This window comes from Drosophila pseudoobscura, chromosome 2 (genome assembly GCF_009870125.1).
Source record: "Drosophila pseudoobscura strain MV-25-SWS-2005 chromosome 2, UCI_Dpse_MV25, whole genome shotgun sequence".
NCBI lineage: Eukaryota > Metazoa > Arthropoda > Insecta > Diptera > Drosophilidae > Drosophila > Drosophila pseudoobscura.
In genome coordinates this window covers 11,394,084-11,410,236 of record NC_046679.1, presented here as the reverse complement: position 1 = coordinate 11,410,236, position 16,153 = coordinate 11,394,084, and the positions used below count along the sequence as shown (strand labels likewise).

Sequence of the window (16,153 nt, the reverse complement as noted above, 5' to 3'; positions counted from 1 at the left end):
ATGCCGGGGCGGCGTCGCTGCCGATAACAGAGCCGACTTCGAAGAAGCTGCTGATCAGCACCTGCTGATTGAGTGCGTGGAGAGACAGAGCAGCGAGAGTGCGGGAGAGCGAGAGCAGGCGCTGCGCAGTCGCAGTCGCGGTAGCAGTGCACACTGGGCGGAATTCCCAAATAAGTGGCAAAAAGTCGAACAAATACAATATCGAGCTGAAACTTGGTATATTTGATAAATACAGCACTGTAAATATTTAAACAAAGTTTTAAGTTCATTTGACCACGCCTACCCCAATAGCCCATATATGGCAACAAGGCATAATCACAAAGGAAATTCAGAAGAGCTGTAAATAAAGTACTAAAATGTTAAGGGAATGGATTATTTCGTTGTAATTTTGATGTAATAGTGGTACATATAACATAAGAATTCCTATTTTGATTAAATTCTTACTTAATGCCGGGTTCTATATTAATTTATTCTACTATTTAACTATTTCTAACAATTTATGTTAAATTATTATTGTACAGCTAATTCAAGCATTTATTGATTTTTCATATATAGGGATTATGCTTTGAATTTAATGAAATATAATTAATATTTGCCCCAACAAAATTTTCAACTTTGTGCCAGTTATTTGGGAATTCCGCCCACTGCCGTAGCGACTTGTCAACATGCTGCTGACAACATGCTGCTGGAAACATGTTGCCGGGCCCTGATCTGGGTTCTTTGAATAATTGCCCCCAGAGCCAAAGACAGGGGCAGGGCAGGGAAAGAGTAAGAGCAGATTGAACCCAATATCAATCATGCTGCTGGTTCGGCAACAATCACTTGGCTGCGCACGGGGCGTGGCATGGGGCATTGAGGGCGACTGGGACAACAGCAGCAGCAGGTGCCCTGCGGCCAGGAGCGGAGTCCAGTCGCAGCCGCAGTCGGAGCTTCGATCATTTCGCGTATCATTAAAAACCAATAAAAACACCCAATTAAATACACAGCGCTGAGCAGCAGAACAAATGCCGCCAGATCCTTTCACCAGTCGGGTTCCAGATAAAGTGGGGCCATCGGTGCACATTCACATCGGTTCACATCTCGTACTCGTACTCGTACTCCCGTTCCATGTCCGCATTTCCGCCTCGGTTCGCGACCGGGCGGCAATCTGACTTCTTGCCAAAATAATTACGCGTACAAAGCCATTAACAAGTACAAACGATTGAGCCGGCAGCCCAGCAGTCCAGCATCCCCAGCAGCATGGACATGGACATATACCATCCCAGGCGATCTTCGCCTGGCAACTGGCAACTGCTAACTGGTTCTGGTTATTTCACCTCGTTTTAGTGCCTCTACCTCCACGTTTACCCATTCGGATGCCACACATGACGTTTCGTTTCGGTTCGTATGGGGGGGAACGTCCAAGTCCATGTCCCAATCCCAGTTGCAGTTCCAATCCCAGGGTCCAGCGATCAGTGATCAGGCAGTGACGTCTCTGCTGCCCCGCTGATTTATTTTATTTCACGAAAACTACATAAATATTAAAAATTATGCTTTACAGAAATATGAAATAAACATGTGCCCGAAACACGTTCTCCGATGTTCATTTTGCTGTTGCTTCGCCCCTGCCCTGCCCCCGCCCTACCCCCCTTCATGTTCCACTCGATTTCGTATTGTGTTCTGAATGGTAGCGTACATTTCCTAGTCACTGTGATTTTATTTGTGCTGAAGCAATACACATGCAGCTAAAATTTAAACAAACATTATTGGCCTTCGATTTCCTCTGCTTCTGCTGCTCCAACCACATCCACATCCACATCCACATCCATGGCACTCCACTCCACTCCATTCTCCTTCCAACTATTTGCATTTAAAGACGTGCGTATGTACGTATCGGAGTATCTGTCGATCCGTCCATCTGTCCGCGAATAGCCGCGTACATTTATGCGCATGTTAAGCAAAGTAAAAAATTCCCAACACCTCATTTAACTCAATTTAACAGCACTTGGCATCATCCGACTGATATCGAAGTGGTTGTAGCCGTTCTTCTGGTTGTTTTTGTTGTTGTTGCTGTTGCTGTTCCTCAAGTTGTTGTTGTTGTTCCTCTGGTTGTTGCCATTGTGTGGCTTTATGACTCAATTTAATGCCTTTGTTGCGTTGCGCGTGCTGCTGATTTGAACATCAGCTGCCACCCAAGCGGCCTTAGCCATTTCCCCAGCTCGGACTTATCGCTGAGCAACACTTTCTACGGAAATCCTGCCGAATGCATTATTTATGTGGATCTGCGTAACACTCAGATCGGACAGTGTGAATCACCCGACCCAGTTATGCTGAGAAAGTGAATCGACCCCTGAATCATGCGGCAATCCGTGTGGGGCCTGTGTGACTTGCAGTGGATACCCAGTTGGCCCGTGTTGGGTTTTATGATGATACTTACTGCTCGAAATAGTATCTTTTAAAAATAGCTAAGAAACGAGTTTCTCTTCTGCTCTCCGTATTCTAAATATACATATTGATTGTGCATCTATTATATAGACGAAGAAAGTAAAATAAAACAATGGCCCGAAACAAGACTGAATAAATTAATTGCTTAGTTTAAGCCATAAATATTCATACGAGGCATAAGTGTGCCCTGCCCCCCTCCCGCCTTCCACCAACACCTCCACTCAGTTAGAAAGCCAGAACGAGCGCTGTCAATAAGGTCAGGCATGTCGTTGGGGAGAGTGGGGCCAACACAGGTTTTCCATTTGATGATACAATAACGCACTCGCAAGGTCGCTGATAACTTTTCTAATCAGTCACATTCCCCGTTCGAGTTTGTTGACGAGTATCTCAGCGATCGCCTTGCGGAACTCTCCGTGCATATTGACATTCGTCAGTATTCCTACATAGATGCTCATAACTGGCCTTTGCAATATTGTTATTAATACTCGAGACGGCAATGCAGGTGTCAAGTGGCCACATCAACGTCACTCAAGCACATCCTTGTTGCGTCATCGGATATCGCTTCCGCTGCCATTAATCTTCCCGCATAAACGCTCCGATCTGCTCCACTCCATCTTGACCGAGCGCCAGAGATGACCAGCACTTGACTCGGGGACTAAATACTGTCATTATGGATAAGACTCGTAAATCTCGTAAATCAAAAAGCAAAGATAAGGGAGAACACAGCTTTGCAGAAGAAGCATAAAAGACCTATACAAATTGATCTCAATTTTGAGCATTTCAGCTGCTGTATCTGTTAGATACATATAGGATATATATCAAAATTGGTCTGACCACAAAATCAGCTTAGTCTTCTGCAATTCTGCATTATAATATAGGTTATGGGCTTTGCGTAAGGTTTTCCTAGGCCAAAGCTGACACTCGACTTCACAGTCACCCACAAAACAGTTGTCACTGCCAATGACTCACTTCGCGGTGCTCATCTCCATTTCATCTCAGTCTATGACAAAACATTTCCATAACATTTCAATTTTTGCACTTGACGGCGCCTTAGCGACCCGCCTGAGTTGCCCCTGCCCCTGCCTCTGCCCCACAGGCCGCCAAAAGCGATGCCAACGAGTACGAGTGTTATTAAAATATTATTAATTACAATTGAAACCTGGCTGCCAGACTGTCTGACTGACTGGACGACTGGCCGACTGCCAGACTGCCTGGGCCGGCAGGCAATTTGACAGCAACATAATTAAAATGTCATGCCGATGGCGTTTATGATGAAGTTGTGCGCGTGAGAGAACTCCATTAAGAAACGGCGCAGTCGGAATCGGAATCTGAATCGGAATGGCAGAGAGGCTACTTCCAGTTACACGGAATCGATTCGTTTTGTAAGGTTTTTCAATCAGAGTTGGAAAATAAGTCAATAAGCCATGTCGAACACGTGTTTGGGCGAATGAATGGAGGCTGTCGTAAAACCATAAACAAATTTCATTAGAGAAACGTTTTCATTCTTATGCTAAACCGATTCATATGCTGATCAATCTGATCATGGCTATGCGTGTGTGACTTTTTTTTTTGGTTTCTTTATCGTTTTGAACTTTTGTCGGCACAGGCACAGAAACGGGCTCAAGACGTGGCGGACACACAGGGATTCAGGGGGGAAAGCTGAGCTGAATCTCGGATATGGTATGGGTATGTATGCGCACACACCTTCATTAATTCGCTTTGGTAGCCAGCGATTTTCATTAAAAAGCCGTCAGCGTATAATAAATTTTGACCATTTTTTGTGATTTTTTCACTTTGCGCCTGCTGAGCTGATTTCGCCCGGCTCTTTATAGGCTTCATTATGGACCCAATCTGTATGCCGTATGTATTTATTCTGCCCGGCCAGGCGACAGAACATAATTTTAACGCTCTTTATCGCGCCGCTCCGCTGCGCATGCGCCCTGTTCGGGTCGGATCGGTTCGGATCGCTTGGATCGACACCCGATGCGAATATTGATTTATGTTTGGGTATTTTTGCATATTTTTTTTTTTGTTTTGTGAGTGGAATACTCAGTTTCAATTCGCTTGTTAACTATATCAGCGCATTTGATCTCGTCTCCCATCCGTTTGACATCCGACGATCGCGAACAAACCTGACCCTCTCGACCCGTCGAACGACAACTTAATCAAAGCCAAGCACAGATCATAATTTATCAATATCTTTCAGACAGAAAACACGGCAGGAAAACAGCACACGGAATGGGAATACAATAGTCAAATTAACAAAACTATACATACTTATACGTATACGTATTATTACTGCCTGACTAACGGTTCCAGGTGGTCTGGTCTTTGGGGGTCCGGCGGCTTAACAAGCCGTAAATTGTCGGCCCAGAAGCTTCTTACTGATTAGAGCGAAGACTCCTATTGATAGTTGCTATTAAGCCAAGCCGACAAGGTTGGCAGTCGCTCGCCTTGAGTCCGCCTGTCCACCAGCGTCAGCTGCCACTGTACGTTCCATTTAATGGCATCATAATAGAACATATTTAAGCCGAAATGTATCTATTATCCGACCATCTTCTGTTCGCCAGCGTAGGAAAGGTCATGCTTGGCCAAAAGCGGCGCGGAAGCGGCGTTCCACCAGCCCCTCCGAACGACGAACGACGAACGCCGAACGGGATCGCGCTGAATAGATTTCAGATCAGAAGTTCTATAGGTGAGAGGACTGTACTTGCGTCACAGAGAACGGGGAAGTACGATACCCTCTGAAAGGGTAGATCCGATGAACAGTATTGAGCATAAACAGAAGCACTATTGGGACCCACTCGAACATCGCCAGCCTTCTGCGATGCCCCCTTTCGCGTAGGGTAACATGAAAAGCAAAAGCGCTAAGTTTCATAATTCTTAATTAGCTTAAAACTAAACTAGAAGCGGTCTTTGTCTGTCTGTCAGTCTGTCTGACCGTGTTGTAGCCACAGCCAGGGCGAAACTCGTTTTTCCGATCTGCGATCAGTTATGCTGCCCTGTCCGACGGAATGACAAATTATGCATAATCAGACGGCAGGCGAGGTAGATGTTGTAGTTAAAGAGAGATTCACACAATTAACGAGCAAATTTATATATTTTTCGCTTAGAAATCCAACAAAATAATAGAGGCATCCCATGCATATGCATGAGATGCCTCGACACGCTGGTAGAGAGATAGAACAAGGCAGGTGACAGGCCACAGCCCGCCAGTGGGTGGTCTAGGGACATACCCACAAGAGATCTAACATGGTGCTGGAGGGCGGCTCGTCTCGGCGAAGTGGCGTGGATCTCGTGTCCACCAGGATTGGGTGCCGGTCCTTCCAGGGATCGCCGCGCCACAACTTGAAGGAGATCAGGATGAGTCCGCTGACCAGGCTAAATCCAGTGCAGCACCACTTGAACCTGAGTGCTGTACCGTTGTTCACGATACGACAGCCAGACCTCAGGTCCTGCACGGCCGATTTAAGGGGCAGCGACCTGGCCAAAGGTGCAGCCGCCATCCGCTCGCCCATCCATTTGCTCTTTTGCCTGTTGCGCATCTGGGTGTGGAACTGCCGCCAGTCCCTGCAAACGTTATGCTGGAGTATGTCCGCTTGGACGTACCTTTGCTGCTTTATGTTCAAGTTGTTGTCGTACTGCTTCCGCGTTCTGGGCCTGTGCAGCGTATTATATGCCTCCCACAGCCTCGAGAACCGCTCGGGGTCGCAGCTCTGGCTGTTGGCGTCCGGGTGGTACTTTTTGGACAGCTCGATGAAGGCGCGCTTGATTTCCTGATCGCTGGCATTGGCGGGGACGTTCAGAACTTGGTACAAGTTCCCCACTCTACGCCACTGCATGGTTCTACGTGTTTACCAAAAATTTTGCCAATTCCAAAACGTTACTCAAAGAGGATACAATTTGTACAACAGATACTGTCGCAGCTGCACAAAATTACTACTGACTTTTTTATCTGTGTGAGTGCTGACAACGATTTGACTTATAAAACACGCCTGCCAACGACTGGAGCCGGGAAAGTGTTGGCCATAATGCGATTTGAAGCGTATGCAAATCGGTAAACGCTAATGCGTTATCTACAGGGTTGGCCTGGCCAAATGTGACAAGGGGCGAGAAACTTTTGTGTCAACCTCCGAGAGCGATAGAGATAAAGATCGACCCTGGGCTATATACGAATATAGTGTGGCCAATTCTGTAAACAGTCACACAATTGTGCTATGATTTGTGGGCCATTATCTCTTTGTCTGACCTTCCGGAAGTGCCAACGAACTTGGCAATGAATCTTCTACGCATGGAGCGACGCGACGCAGCGCGACGCGTGTGCTCTGAATATAGTCAGCCCGTGCAGCTGGCCCATGTTACACGGCGAATTTAACCCAGAAATTGGGGGGCGTTGTGTGGGTGTGAGCTCGAGGCGAGTAGGTCATTTCTCTGAGACGCGACACAACAATTCCATTGAACTCGGCTTTTGGCCGCTGCGTCAGCAGTGCACAGCAGTGTATGTGGATTCGGCTGAAGGTGGTTCAAAATATTTGCACAAGGTATTACCTCAATTGCCGGTGATGGCGTATCCTCGGTGTATCGTATCGGTTGACAATTTCACGCGAACTCCAATGCCACACAGGCCAATATTTGCCCAATTGGCTTACTCATGATAGTCTCTCTGGGGCCCAGGCAAAGCTACGAATTAGTGCGGCCATAAATGAAATTATAAATAAAGATGCGGCTATTTATTGTTAGCTGGTAGTGCTCGTAGAGGTAGAGGTAGTGTGCCGTTGGGCAATCCCATCCCACTCGCGGCTTGACATCATTGGGCAGCGGCTTACACCCAGATCTTCATCTTCCCCGGAAAGGTCTGCTAATTCGTTTCAGATGAGCGCGGCCCGTTTGACACCTTCTCACAGGTGTCTGTACCTTGGCAGTGACTGGGTCTGCCACTGGGCCAGGAACAGTGACCTCGGAGCAGAAGCGGGTGCCACTATCGCAAAAAGCTGTGAAAATTTAATTGGAATTGACTAAGTCGCCGGGCCGGTTATTGATGGGCCTGTCATTAGTATTTTTAAATGGTTCCAAGCCCGCGGAATCCCCTTCTATTTTTACTAGTTCAGCGACATCAGAGCAAAGGCCCTGCCATTCCCATTCCCATTACCATCGACTGTGCGTCACTGTGCCACGGCTGTCGTCTGTGGAGCATCGGAACATCATTTGGCCACATCCCATATGTTAATTGACACTAACAATTTGTTTCATAAAGACACACAAGCCATCCAATCCCCAGGTTCTACACGGTCCAGCCAAAATTACCATACATAGGTGGGTATCGGGTGGTGTGGCGATGCCCGTGGTGGTGCCTGGACCCTGGCGAAAGCCTCAGCCAAATGCAAAACGATAATTGGAAACAGGTTATATTTCTATTGAAGAATTAGCTGGCTGCCTTTGTGCCAAACCGAACCAGAGATTTACGACGAGTGGTGACTGGTTGTCTCCGCCGTGCGCTGGCTCATTTGTCTATGGTCTGTGGCCTGGGGTCTGGGGTCTGCGGTCTGGCCAAATAAAATTCGCGAGCTGCGACTCTTTCTTTTCCATCTCTGGCTTTGCCTCTGCCAGCTGGAGTTTTTCATTGGCCTGCCCCTCCGATAGCTATTTTACGAGTGCTTCTTCTGCGGCGCGACACGCTGGGTCAATGGACATGAAAATGAACGCCAAGAAGTCTGCGCCCGCAGAGGCTGTGGCTGTGGCTATGGCTCATCGATTCGCCTTGCCTGGTTTATCGAGTCACAGCACGGCATACTCACTAATACACCGAATCTTAAATTATTCATATGCCAAGTTGAAGGCTGCTGCTGCTGGGTGTAAGCCCATTCGATTGCCAGATTAACTCCACTTGGAGATTGTCCGGGGATCAATTAAATCTAAGTAATAGCCGCTGAGATCCGAACCGGCTGAAAACAGAAATACTCGGAGCTTAATCAAGTGAAACATATTTATTTGTACGAGTATACGTATTTAACATTTGCGAAAAACAATCGAACGAATTCGGTGAGTGAGTTGTGAGGGTGTCCAGCACTCTGCTCTACTCCGCTCTGCCATACAAAAGTACTCTGCTTCGAAGCCCTGGGATTAACATTGTTAAATTCGTCTCAAATCCTAAATCTTAGATCTCAGATCCTCCTCTTTATTGTCTCTTCTCGCCTCTCTAGTCATACTATATCCTCTGGTTGCAGTCCTTAGCCTAACTATCGTTCAATCAGACTTTCTGTTGCTTTTCTTGGTTTCTGGGTTTCTTGTGGAAAGTATTTGGAAGGTGCTTTGGTTAACTCTTAAGTCGTAAAGTCGTAAGGTCGTAAAGGGCCCAGAGTAGGTCCCACTCCATTTAGGCCGTGATCAGCCAGGTCCTCAAATAGACAAACGTTGAGGCTGCCACACGGGTTATCTGCTGCGCAAATGCTGCAAGAGAAGACGGGGAAAGAGCATAAAGCTTATTAGATATGCCAGCATAAAAAGAGATTTAACGAGTGAGTACTCAAATAAAGTTCCTGCCGACTGTCGACTGCCGACTGCCGACTGAGATGACTGCAATGCTAATTTGCATTTACAGAATTGCTTTTATGCTAAACGACCCGCCTTGCCCCACCCCACCCCATGAGCCGCTCTGGGGTCGCAACCCTTAATGAAAATGCATCGTCTTCTTTCCAATACTCTTACTAAGCGGAGAAGTCGTGCTTCTTTGGGAATGGAATATGAATATATGTTACTTAATGAGCTTACAACTTAAATGATACCCTATTGGTCCCTGAGGGATAGCCGAATGTCTCTCAGGATACAACTTCTCGTCTGCTTTAAGAGTATGTTAGAGTCGGCCTGGGGAAGTCCATCAGTGCTCAGGTGGACTATGGCTCAGCACCCAGCTTATTACGAGCAACGACACTACGGGCACTCGTAAAACCCAACCCTGAGCCCTGACAAATTGACAAATGGTCTTGGTCTTGGGTTCGGGAAGGGGAAAACTATGCTGGGCATTTGTGGGGCATCTTTCGTTTTAATATGCCTTGATTAATTTGCATTTTGGGGCCTGAAAGCAACCACCGGCAGGCATACGGAAGCAGCAGCGAGCTTACGGGCATAATTGTAAATTTATTTGCATCATAAATTAAGTTTTCTTCACTTGGGCCCCCGTCGCTTCGGCCGTAAATATGCGATTTTATTTGGTGTTTTTCATCTCGGTTTTTATTGATTCAATGTAACGCCAGAGTAGCCCGTAATTAGTAGTCACCAAACCGAGAGTGATACTCGTAGAAGCTTCCTGAAACTGATGATGATTTCCAACTAACGGATTCCAACTAAAGATGCGGATGGATGACGTACGAGACCCGCTTGATCGATGGTCTATGGATCGGGAGGTGGAAATAAAAACTGCTCGGCTCGGGTTTGTTTAGTACATGATACATGAGTTTTATTTGTTTGTATTTTTCTTATATTCATCTTGTACCGATATACAATATATTTCGTAATATAATTTCACTTAAATTTTGGTTTCTTTATGTTGCTTTAATGCTGGTTACACATTACATTTTTGTTTTTTTGTTTTTGTTTTTTTTTCGTAGTTCCTTACTTTCTCTTGAGTTTAGCAATTGTATTACATTTAGCATTTAATTGTGTTGTCTTTTTTCTGGTTTCTGTTTTCTGTTTGGTTTCTTGGTTTAGCAGAATTTTGGTTTCGATTACGAGTATATGTAGTATAGTATGTATATATATATATATTCAGTAAAATGATCCCTACATTTTGTATGCTCATGTCATAATTTTCAATCCATATGTATATATATCTATTCATATACGGTAATATCTTAAACAGCAATTATACTTTGCATATGTATCTCTGTCAAATGCGCGGTCTCTGCATCTCATTGAATCCGCATCCGCATCTGCTTTAGTTTAAAGTAAGTTCTGCGACAATAATAATTATAATTAAGTTTTTAACAACGTACTGACACAAAACATCGTGAACATCGTCAAATACTGGTACACATAATACGAGTAGAACTCTGTTTTTGTTCCGCTTTAGCTGTGTTCAGGTTGAGGCATACTAATGCGTCGGGTCGGTCGTCGTCGTCAAACGATATTCAAATTCAAAACAGAAGATGAGGACCAAACTCTGAGCTGATCTGCCATTTTAGCCATTTAGCCATTTGGCCATCTGGCTGCGTGTGTGTCTGTGTCTGTGTGTGTGTGTTCAACTTTATGAGTCTCAATTTATTAATTTTTTCGATCTGCTCTTGACTTTTGCTCTTTTGCTTGGGCAAAAGCTGTAGCATCTGTTATTTTTAGTTACTCTTATTCTTAGCTGATGCCAGCTCGGGATGGGTATTACATATTACTGGTGTGTGTGTGTGTGTGTATATATATTTGAAGGCAACTACAACTTGCGATAAAAGCTAATCTCAGGAAATCATATGTACGAGTGTGTATGGTATATGGTCCGATGGGCTGTCAAATTAGAGAAGTGTCAACGCAAAATGCTTGGCATGGTTAAAAGCTAACAGCTTAATTAAAGTTGCTTTACTTATGCATGTAACAGATACTTTTGTTACAGATACTTTTACCTTTTTACCTTTTAAGTTTTAGCTTTGTTTTATTACCACTAACAAGTAAGAACACATATTTAGCCACAATTTGTTTTGTTTCCCGCTTTCGGTTCGGTTCTGTTCGGTTTTGTTCTGTTCTGCCTGGTTTAGTGTTTGTGTTTTTGCTGCTTAATTTATACAAATTGCCTACTTAAAAAGTCATAAATCAGAGCCATACTTGCGCGCCGCGCCCGCTTGTGTCGCTATCCACTATCCTCTATCCGTTATCTGCTATCCATAGTATATGTATATATAATTAAACTAAATAAACAATAGGCCATATATTGATATGTATTTGATTTTATACATAAAAAACTGTATTCAATTTGCTAAATCTTTCTCTAAGTTTATTTCTCTTATTTTTTTTTTTTTGTCTCTTATTTTAACGCTAAGTGTGAGAATTGGTTTGGTTTCAAATGCATTTCTGTGCCTGGTAATCTGGTATTTTGGTTTTACTCGTATCGTTTCTTATTATTCATAATACTCTTTCGGATTCTGCTTGGGTGTGGGTGTGGTTTGAGGGCGTGGTTTTGTGGGTGTGGGCGACAGTTTATTGTATTGTTTTGTATTGTATTTTATTGTATTGTATAGCAATCAACATATTACATTGTACAGAGAGTTTGTCTACCACCTATATTCGATTTTATTATCAGATGTCGTAGCTGATATAATTTTTAACTTGTTCTTAATACACAACAAACAAAAAACTTGAACTATGTTTTTGGTTTTTGTATTAGTTTATGCCTATTTCTGTTGTTGTCTATACAAAACACAAACCCGATCCGATATCCTGCTCGGGTGCCTAATGTGTGCCGTATCTGATTAAAGACTGATCGTGTGTGAGTGTGTGTCTGTGTCTGTGTGTGTGACCAGCATGCTTTCATTATTATCATAGATTGGAATACATAATGTGTGTGTGTGTGTGTGGGTGTGTCTGTGTGCTTCCGTTTCCGTGTTATATACTCGTATAAATTCTTTTACAATTGGCAGACTACTACAGCAAAAGCACACTGCGACGTGTATGTGTGTTTGTGTGTGGTGTGTGTGTATAGGTACTATGTATGTACACTATATAGATGGCTTGGAAGAACCGCAACGAAGAGTACAAACTGTGTAAATCATACAAAGTGGCATACGAGTGGTGCGCCTCTGCGGAATGTCCATATTTCCAGGTCCATATATAAAAATTTAGATCTATAAGCATAACACTTGGAATTTTGTCTTTCATTCGTTTGCTCCTTTGCTTCTAAGGCGAAATATTATATTGTCAATTCTTTGGCTTGAGCCGAAAACCATGCAAAATGACAAAAAAATATTCCTAACTTCGGGTGAGGCGAAAGGAATGGAAAAATGTTTTTCGATTGAGATAACGATAACGATAACGATAACATAGTCGTGGAATGAACTATCGTGCATTCAATAGGTTTCTCTTGTTTCTCTTGTCAAAGGCAGAAGGCATAATACACACTAAATTCATATCTTTCGCTTACTACTCATTAACCCTAGGTCTGGGCCCGAGTGGGCCCAAAGCCAAGGCTGCCGCCTGGGCCCCGCTCCCAGCCGGCCTGGAGGCTGGCCGAAATGGGGGCGGCCCGGGCAGCCTTGGCCTTGCCGGAGGCCCTGGCCCTCCGAACAGGGCCCACTCCTCGCTACAAAATTGATTAACTATCAAAGTCTAGTCTTGGGTTTTTTAATCATTTACTTTTTGGTTTTAGTTCTTTGTTTTTTGTTTTTTTTTTACTTTGTTTTGAGGCGAACATGGTGCAATCATTGGGAAGGTTGGGGTACTGAGGGAAGAGGGATTAAAGCTAGTTTCTTTGGAGTTTGTTCACATTTTTATTCGGGGACTTAAACAGTCGCCCAGTTTTAGACAAAGTTTTCTTTTAGTAAAAAAAGTTAAAGTTAATCCTCGTTCATTCTTTGTTAATATTTTTAATGCAATTTCGGTTTTGTTTTCATATTCATATTCATATTCGTTTTCGTCTCTCTTCTTGCATGGTATAAAAATATAAATGTCCACATTTACTCGTACTTAAAAAATCCCTTTGTTTAAGTTTTGTCCTCATAATAAAGTGTCGCATTTGCTTCGTTTTTTGTGGGCCTGGGCTGTCATTTCTTTATGAAGTATTTAAAGTAGATTGTAACTTAGGAATGCCTGGTGGCCTGTGGATCTGCTCACTCCCATTCCCATTCCCATGCCGATTCTCCTTCGATTCAATGGATTTACAATTCGTTTTTTTCGTTTTCGCGGTGCACTTGTTGCATAACTATTTGGAGAGTTCTGAAGTAAGTGGTGGCTATCGGTGCTAGCATTGGGTGTCGAGTAGTATCGGAGGCAAATAGAACAGAGACGGTATGGCAGGCATTATCCGATCAAAGACGGCCTGCCATTGACCTGCCACTGACCTGCCGTTGACCTACAGCCTACAGTGTCCTAAGTGTCATTAAGTTTTCGTAGTGGCTACAGTGGAAAGCGAACATCGCTCAAATAGGACTCGACAACAATTCTTCCTAATACAACACAACATTATCATTTCATTTGGGTTTCGCTTTTTAGACTTTAGTTTTTGTATAGTTTTTTTTTTTGTTTGTTCATTGGTTTTAAATTGGTTTTAAAACGTTTAAATGTTAGCAGACAGTTAATGTTACATTAGTCGTGCCGCTGCTGTTCTGTTCTTCATAAGTCTAATACTTGCTGATCTATGTATTATCAGATAGGGTGTGGTATTATAATAATAGTTGATAAAAATAGCTTAATTAATATCAGTGTGGCTTACCTTAGTTAATTTCGAAAGGTTTTCGTTTTCGTTTCATAGTTAATACATATTGATATGCCTTTAATACGATTACAGATTACAGATTACGATTACGATTACAGATTACAGATTACAGATTACATTTACGATTACGATTACGGTTTGCTCATTAGTCTGCGACACACACTGAACTCTAGGGTTTGACAATGATCTATCATTTTTCTTGATTTACTTTTGAACAATATTTATTTATAGATACGAGTATAGACATACCAAGTACACTGTTTCTCATTATACATTATTGATCATTATACATTATACAATACATTTGTTTTTGTTTACTCATTGATCCAATTTCACTAAGTGTATAAAATTTCTAATTACCATTACTATCCAATCATATCATTTATTTAGTATCTCTCAATTTTCAATTTTCAATTTTTCCTCTTCACCGGTTGTCACTAAGCCAATTTGTAAAACGTTTAGTACAAATACAATATTCCGTGTATATATATTTTGTTTGTATGTATATGTATATATATATATATAATATACTGATATGTTTTGCCATATAAATATTTCCTCTATCCCGCCCCAAGCTAAACTTCCTTTTGTGATCGATTCTTTATTACAATTTATCAATTTGCTTTTGCTTTTGCTTTGGTTTTGGTTTTGTTAATTTTTGCAAAAAATTTGTTTGGGTTGTGCTGGACTTGGGTCTCATTTATCTCTATCTCTATCTCATCCATCTTATCTATCCATTAATTTCGTTTTCTTTTTCATTTTCCTTTTCTTTCCTTCCGATAAATCAACGCCAATCGTTTGTACAATACAAATGTGTTTTCTTTTAGTTTTTGTTTGGTTTTGTTTGGTTTTCCAAAAATTTCCACTTGGTTGTTCTCATAAGAATCTTGGGTGCTTACAATTTGTGTGGTTTCCCTGGGAAAGCAAATCGAAATCAAGTGACCAAGTGACCCCTCAACCTAATATGAAACCAATGCAATTTGGCCAAACATCGTTAGGCGACAAGGACTCCTCCGAACTGAAAGCAAAAATTGTGCCATTAAATGCGCTCAAGATGGGTGTGGGCGTGGTGGCTCTGCTCGCACGCCCTCTGGCAAAAAGTGTCTGGTTTTGTCTGTCGAACGGGCGAATGGAATGGTATTCCTGTGTCCAGTCTATGTAAACATATTCAGGCTGCCCCGAGGGCAGGACAAACATTTTCAATTATCAAAAGTTCTGTTTGGAGACTGGCTACTGTCTCCGTCTCCGCCTCCGTCTCTGGGCCAGGTTCCTACAAATCAAGCAATTTAGCGTCAGCGTCGTACTACACAAAAACAATTTGGGTGTCTCCCGGTCTGGAGAGCAGCCAGATTTCCACTCGGCAGACTCTCGTGTGATATGCAAAATTTAGCTGGCTTCTTCTGGGGGGTGCAGAGAGCTCTAATTTCCTTCTTTTTTTTGTTCAATTTACAAAGGTTCAGCAATCGCCATTTAATGTTATCCTTGGATCGGCTCTAACCGATTCTACTAGGTTTTGTCTTCTTCCGTTAACAAATTTGCTGCACAATCTGCGTTTCCGGGTGCTATTCGTACTTTTACATAAACATTTTCGGGTTTTTCTCCGCTTGCTAAATTTTTAATAATATATGTGTTTTAATTTTAGGTGTGTGTGTGTGTTGTGTGTGTGTGGGTGTGTGGGTGTGGCTGTGATTTCGTGTGTATTCGTGTGAGTGGGTACTGCCCGAAATGGTTTTCTTTTAGAAAACTCCTTTGGTTCTCAAGGCGGCACCGATGTAGAGCAGTCCAGCCAGCAACAGGAGCTGCAGCCTGGGGGATATGGAAGCACTTCCCGAGTCGCCATCGCAACCTGTACCTGCCAACAGAGGAGGGAGAAATGAGTTTAAATCTGTTCGGGTCTCAGGCTGAGGTCGTTCAATGATTGGAATCAGATGGGCAAAATGTAAGAGTATGTGAAAGGAGTCGCCTCGCCATGATCTTCGCTCCTACATCAGCTGCTAAAATTTGTGGCACTACTTCTGCATCCGATCAAAAGCCTACAGTACAAGCCAAATACAGATACGAGTATGCATATAGTATATAGATATATCTTGATATATTGAAAAAGCAGTTGGTTTTAGTGCGATTGTTGGTGCATTAGAAACGAAACGAAACGAAAGGAAACTTAGGATAACTTCACGCGAACTTACCTTGACCAAAACTCCTACAAAACGGTCTGCTCTGCTTTGCCATATTTTTTTTTAATATCGTTAGACAAACAGATACGTATTCTGTCAAAAGTTGTGTGCTAATTCATTCGAAAGTTGTTTGGCCACAACAACTCGGATA

General features: G+C 43.1%; 2 protein-coding genes across 9 annotated transcripts in view; both read right to left on the bottom strand.

The window, feature by feature from the left end:
* Positions 1–5,505: 5,505 nt before the first annotated feature.
* LOC6903952 (chaperone protein DnaJ) lies at positions 5,506–6,412 on the bottom strand. Its single transcript, XM_002136529.3, has one exon. It carries the CDS (start codon positions 6,264–6,266, stop codon positions 5,649–5,651), a length of 618 nt encoding a protein of 205 aa, XP_002136565.2. The 5' UTR covers positions 6,267–6,412; the 3' UTR covers positions 5,506–5,648.
* Positions 6,413–8,389: 1,977 nt separating this feature from the next.
* Positions 8,390–16,153, bottom strand: part of Ace (Acetylcholine esterase) — a 40,842-nt gene continuing 33,078 nt past the window's right edge. For 6 of the 8 annotated variants that reach the window (XM_015181735.2, XM_015181733.2, XM_015181732.2 and 3 more), the window contains one exon: positions 9,852–15,680. In XM_015181735.2, coding sequence (XP_015037221.2) covers positions 15,565–15,680 — 116 coding nt within the window. In that variant the 3' untranslated portion in view covers positions 9,852–15,564. Of the gene's footprint in view, positions 8,872–9,851; positions 15,681–16,153 lie in introns of those variants that run through there. The other 2 variants (XM_015181737.2, XM_015181734.2) reach the window with 2 other exon arrangements.

Bases quoted from the DNA above. Each gene is read 5' to 3' on its own strand.
- LOC6903952 (XM_002136529.3), bottom strand. From the start codon at position 6,266: ATGCAGTGGCGTAGAGTGGGGAACTTGTACCAAGTTCTGAACGTCCCC.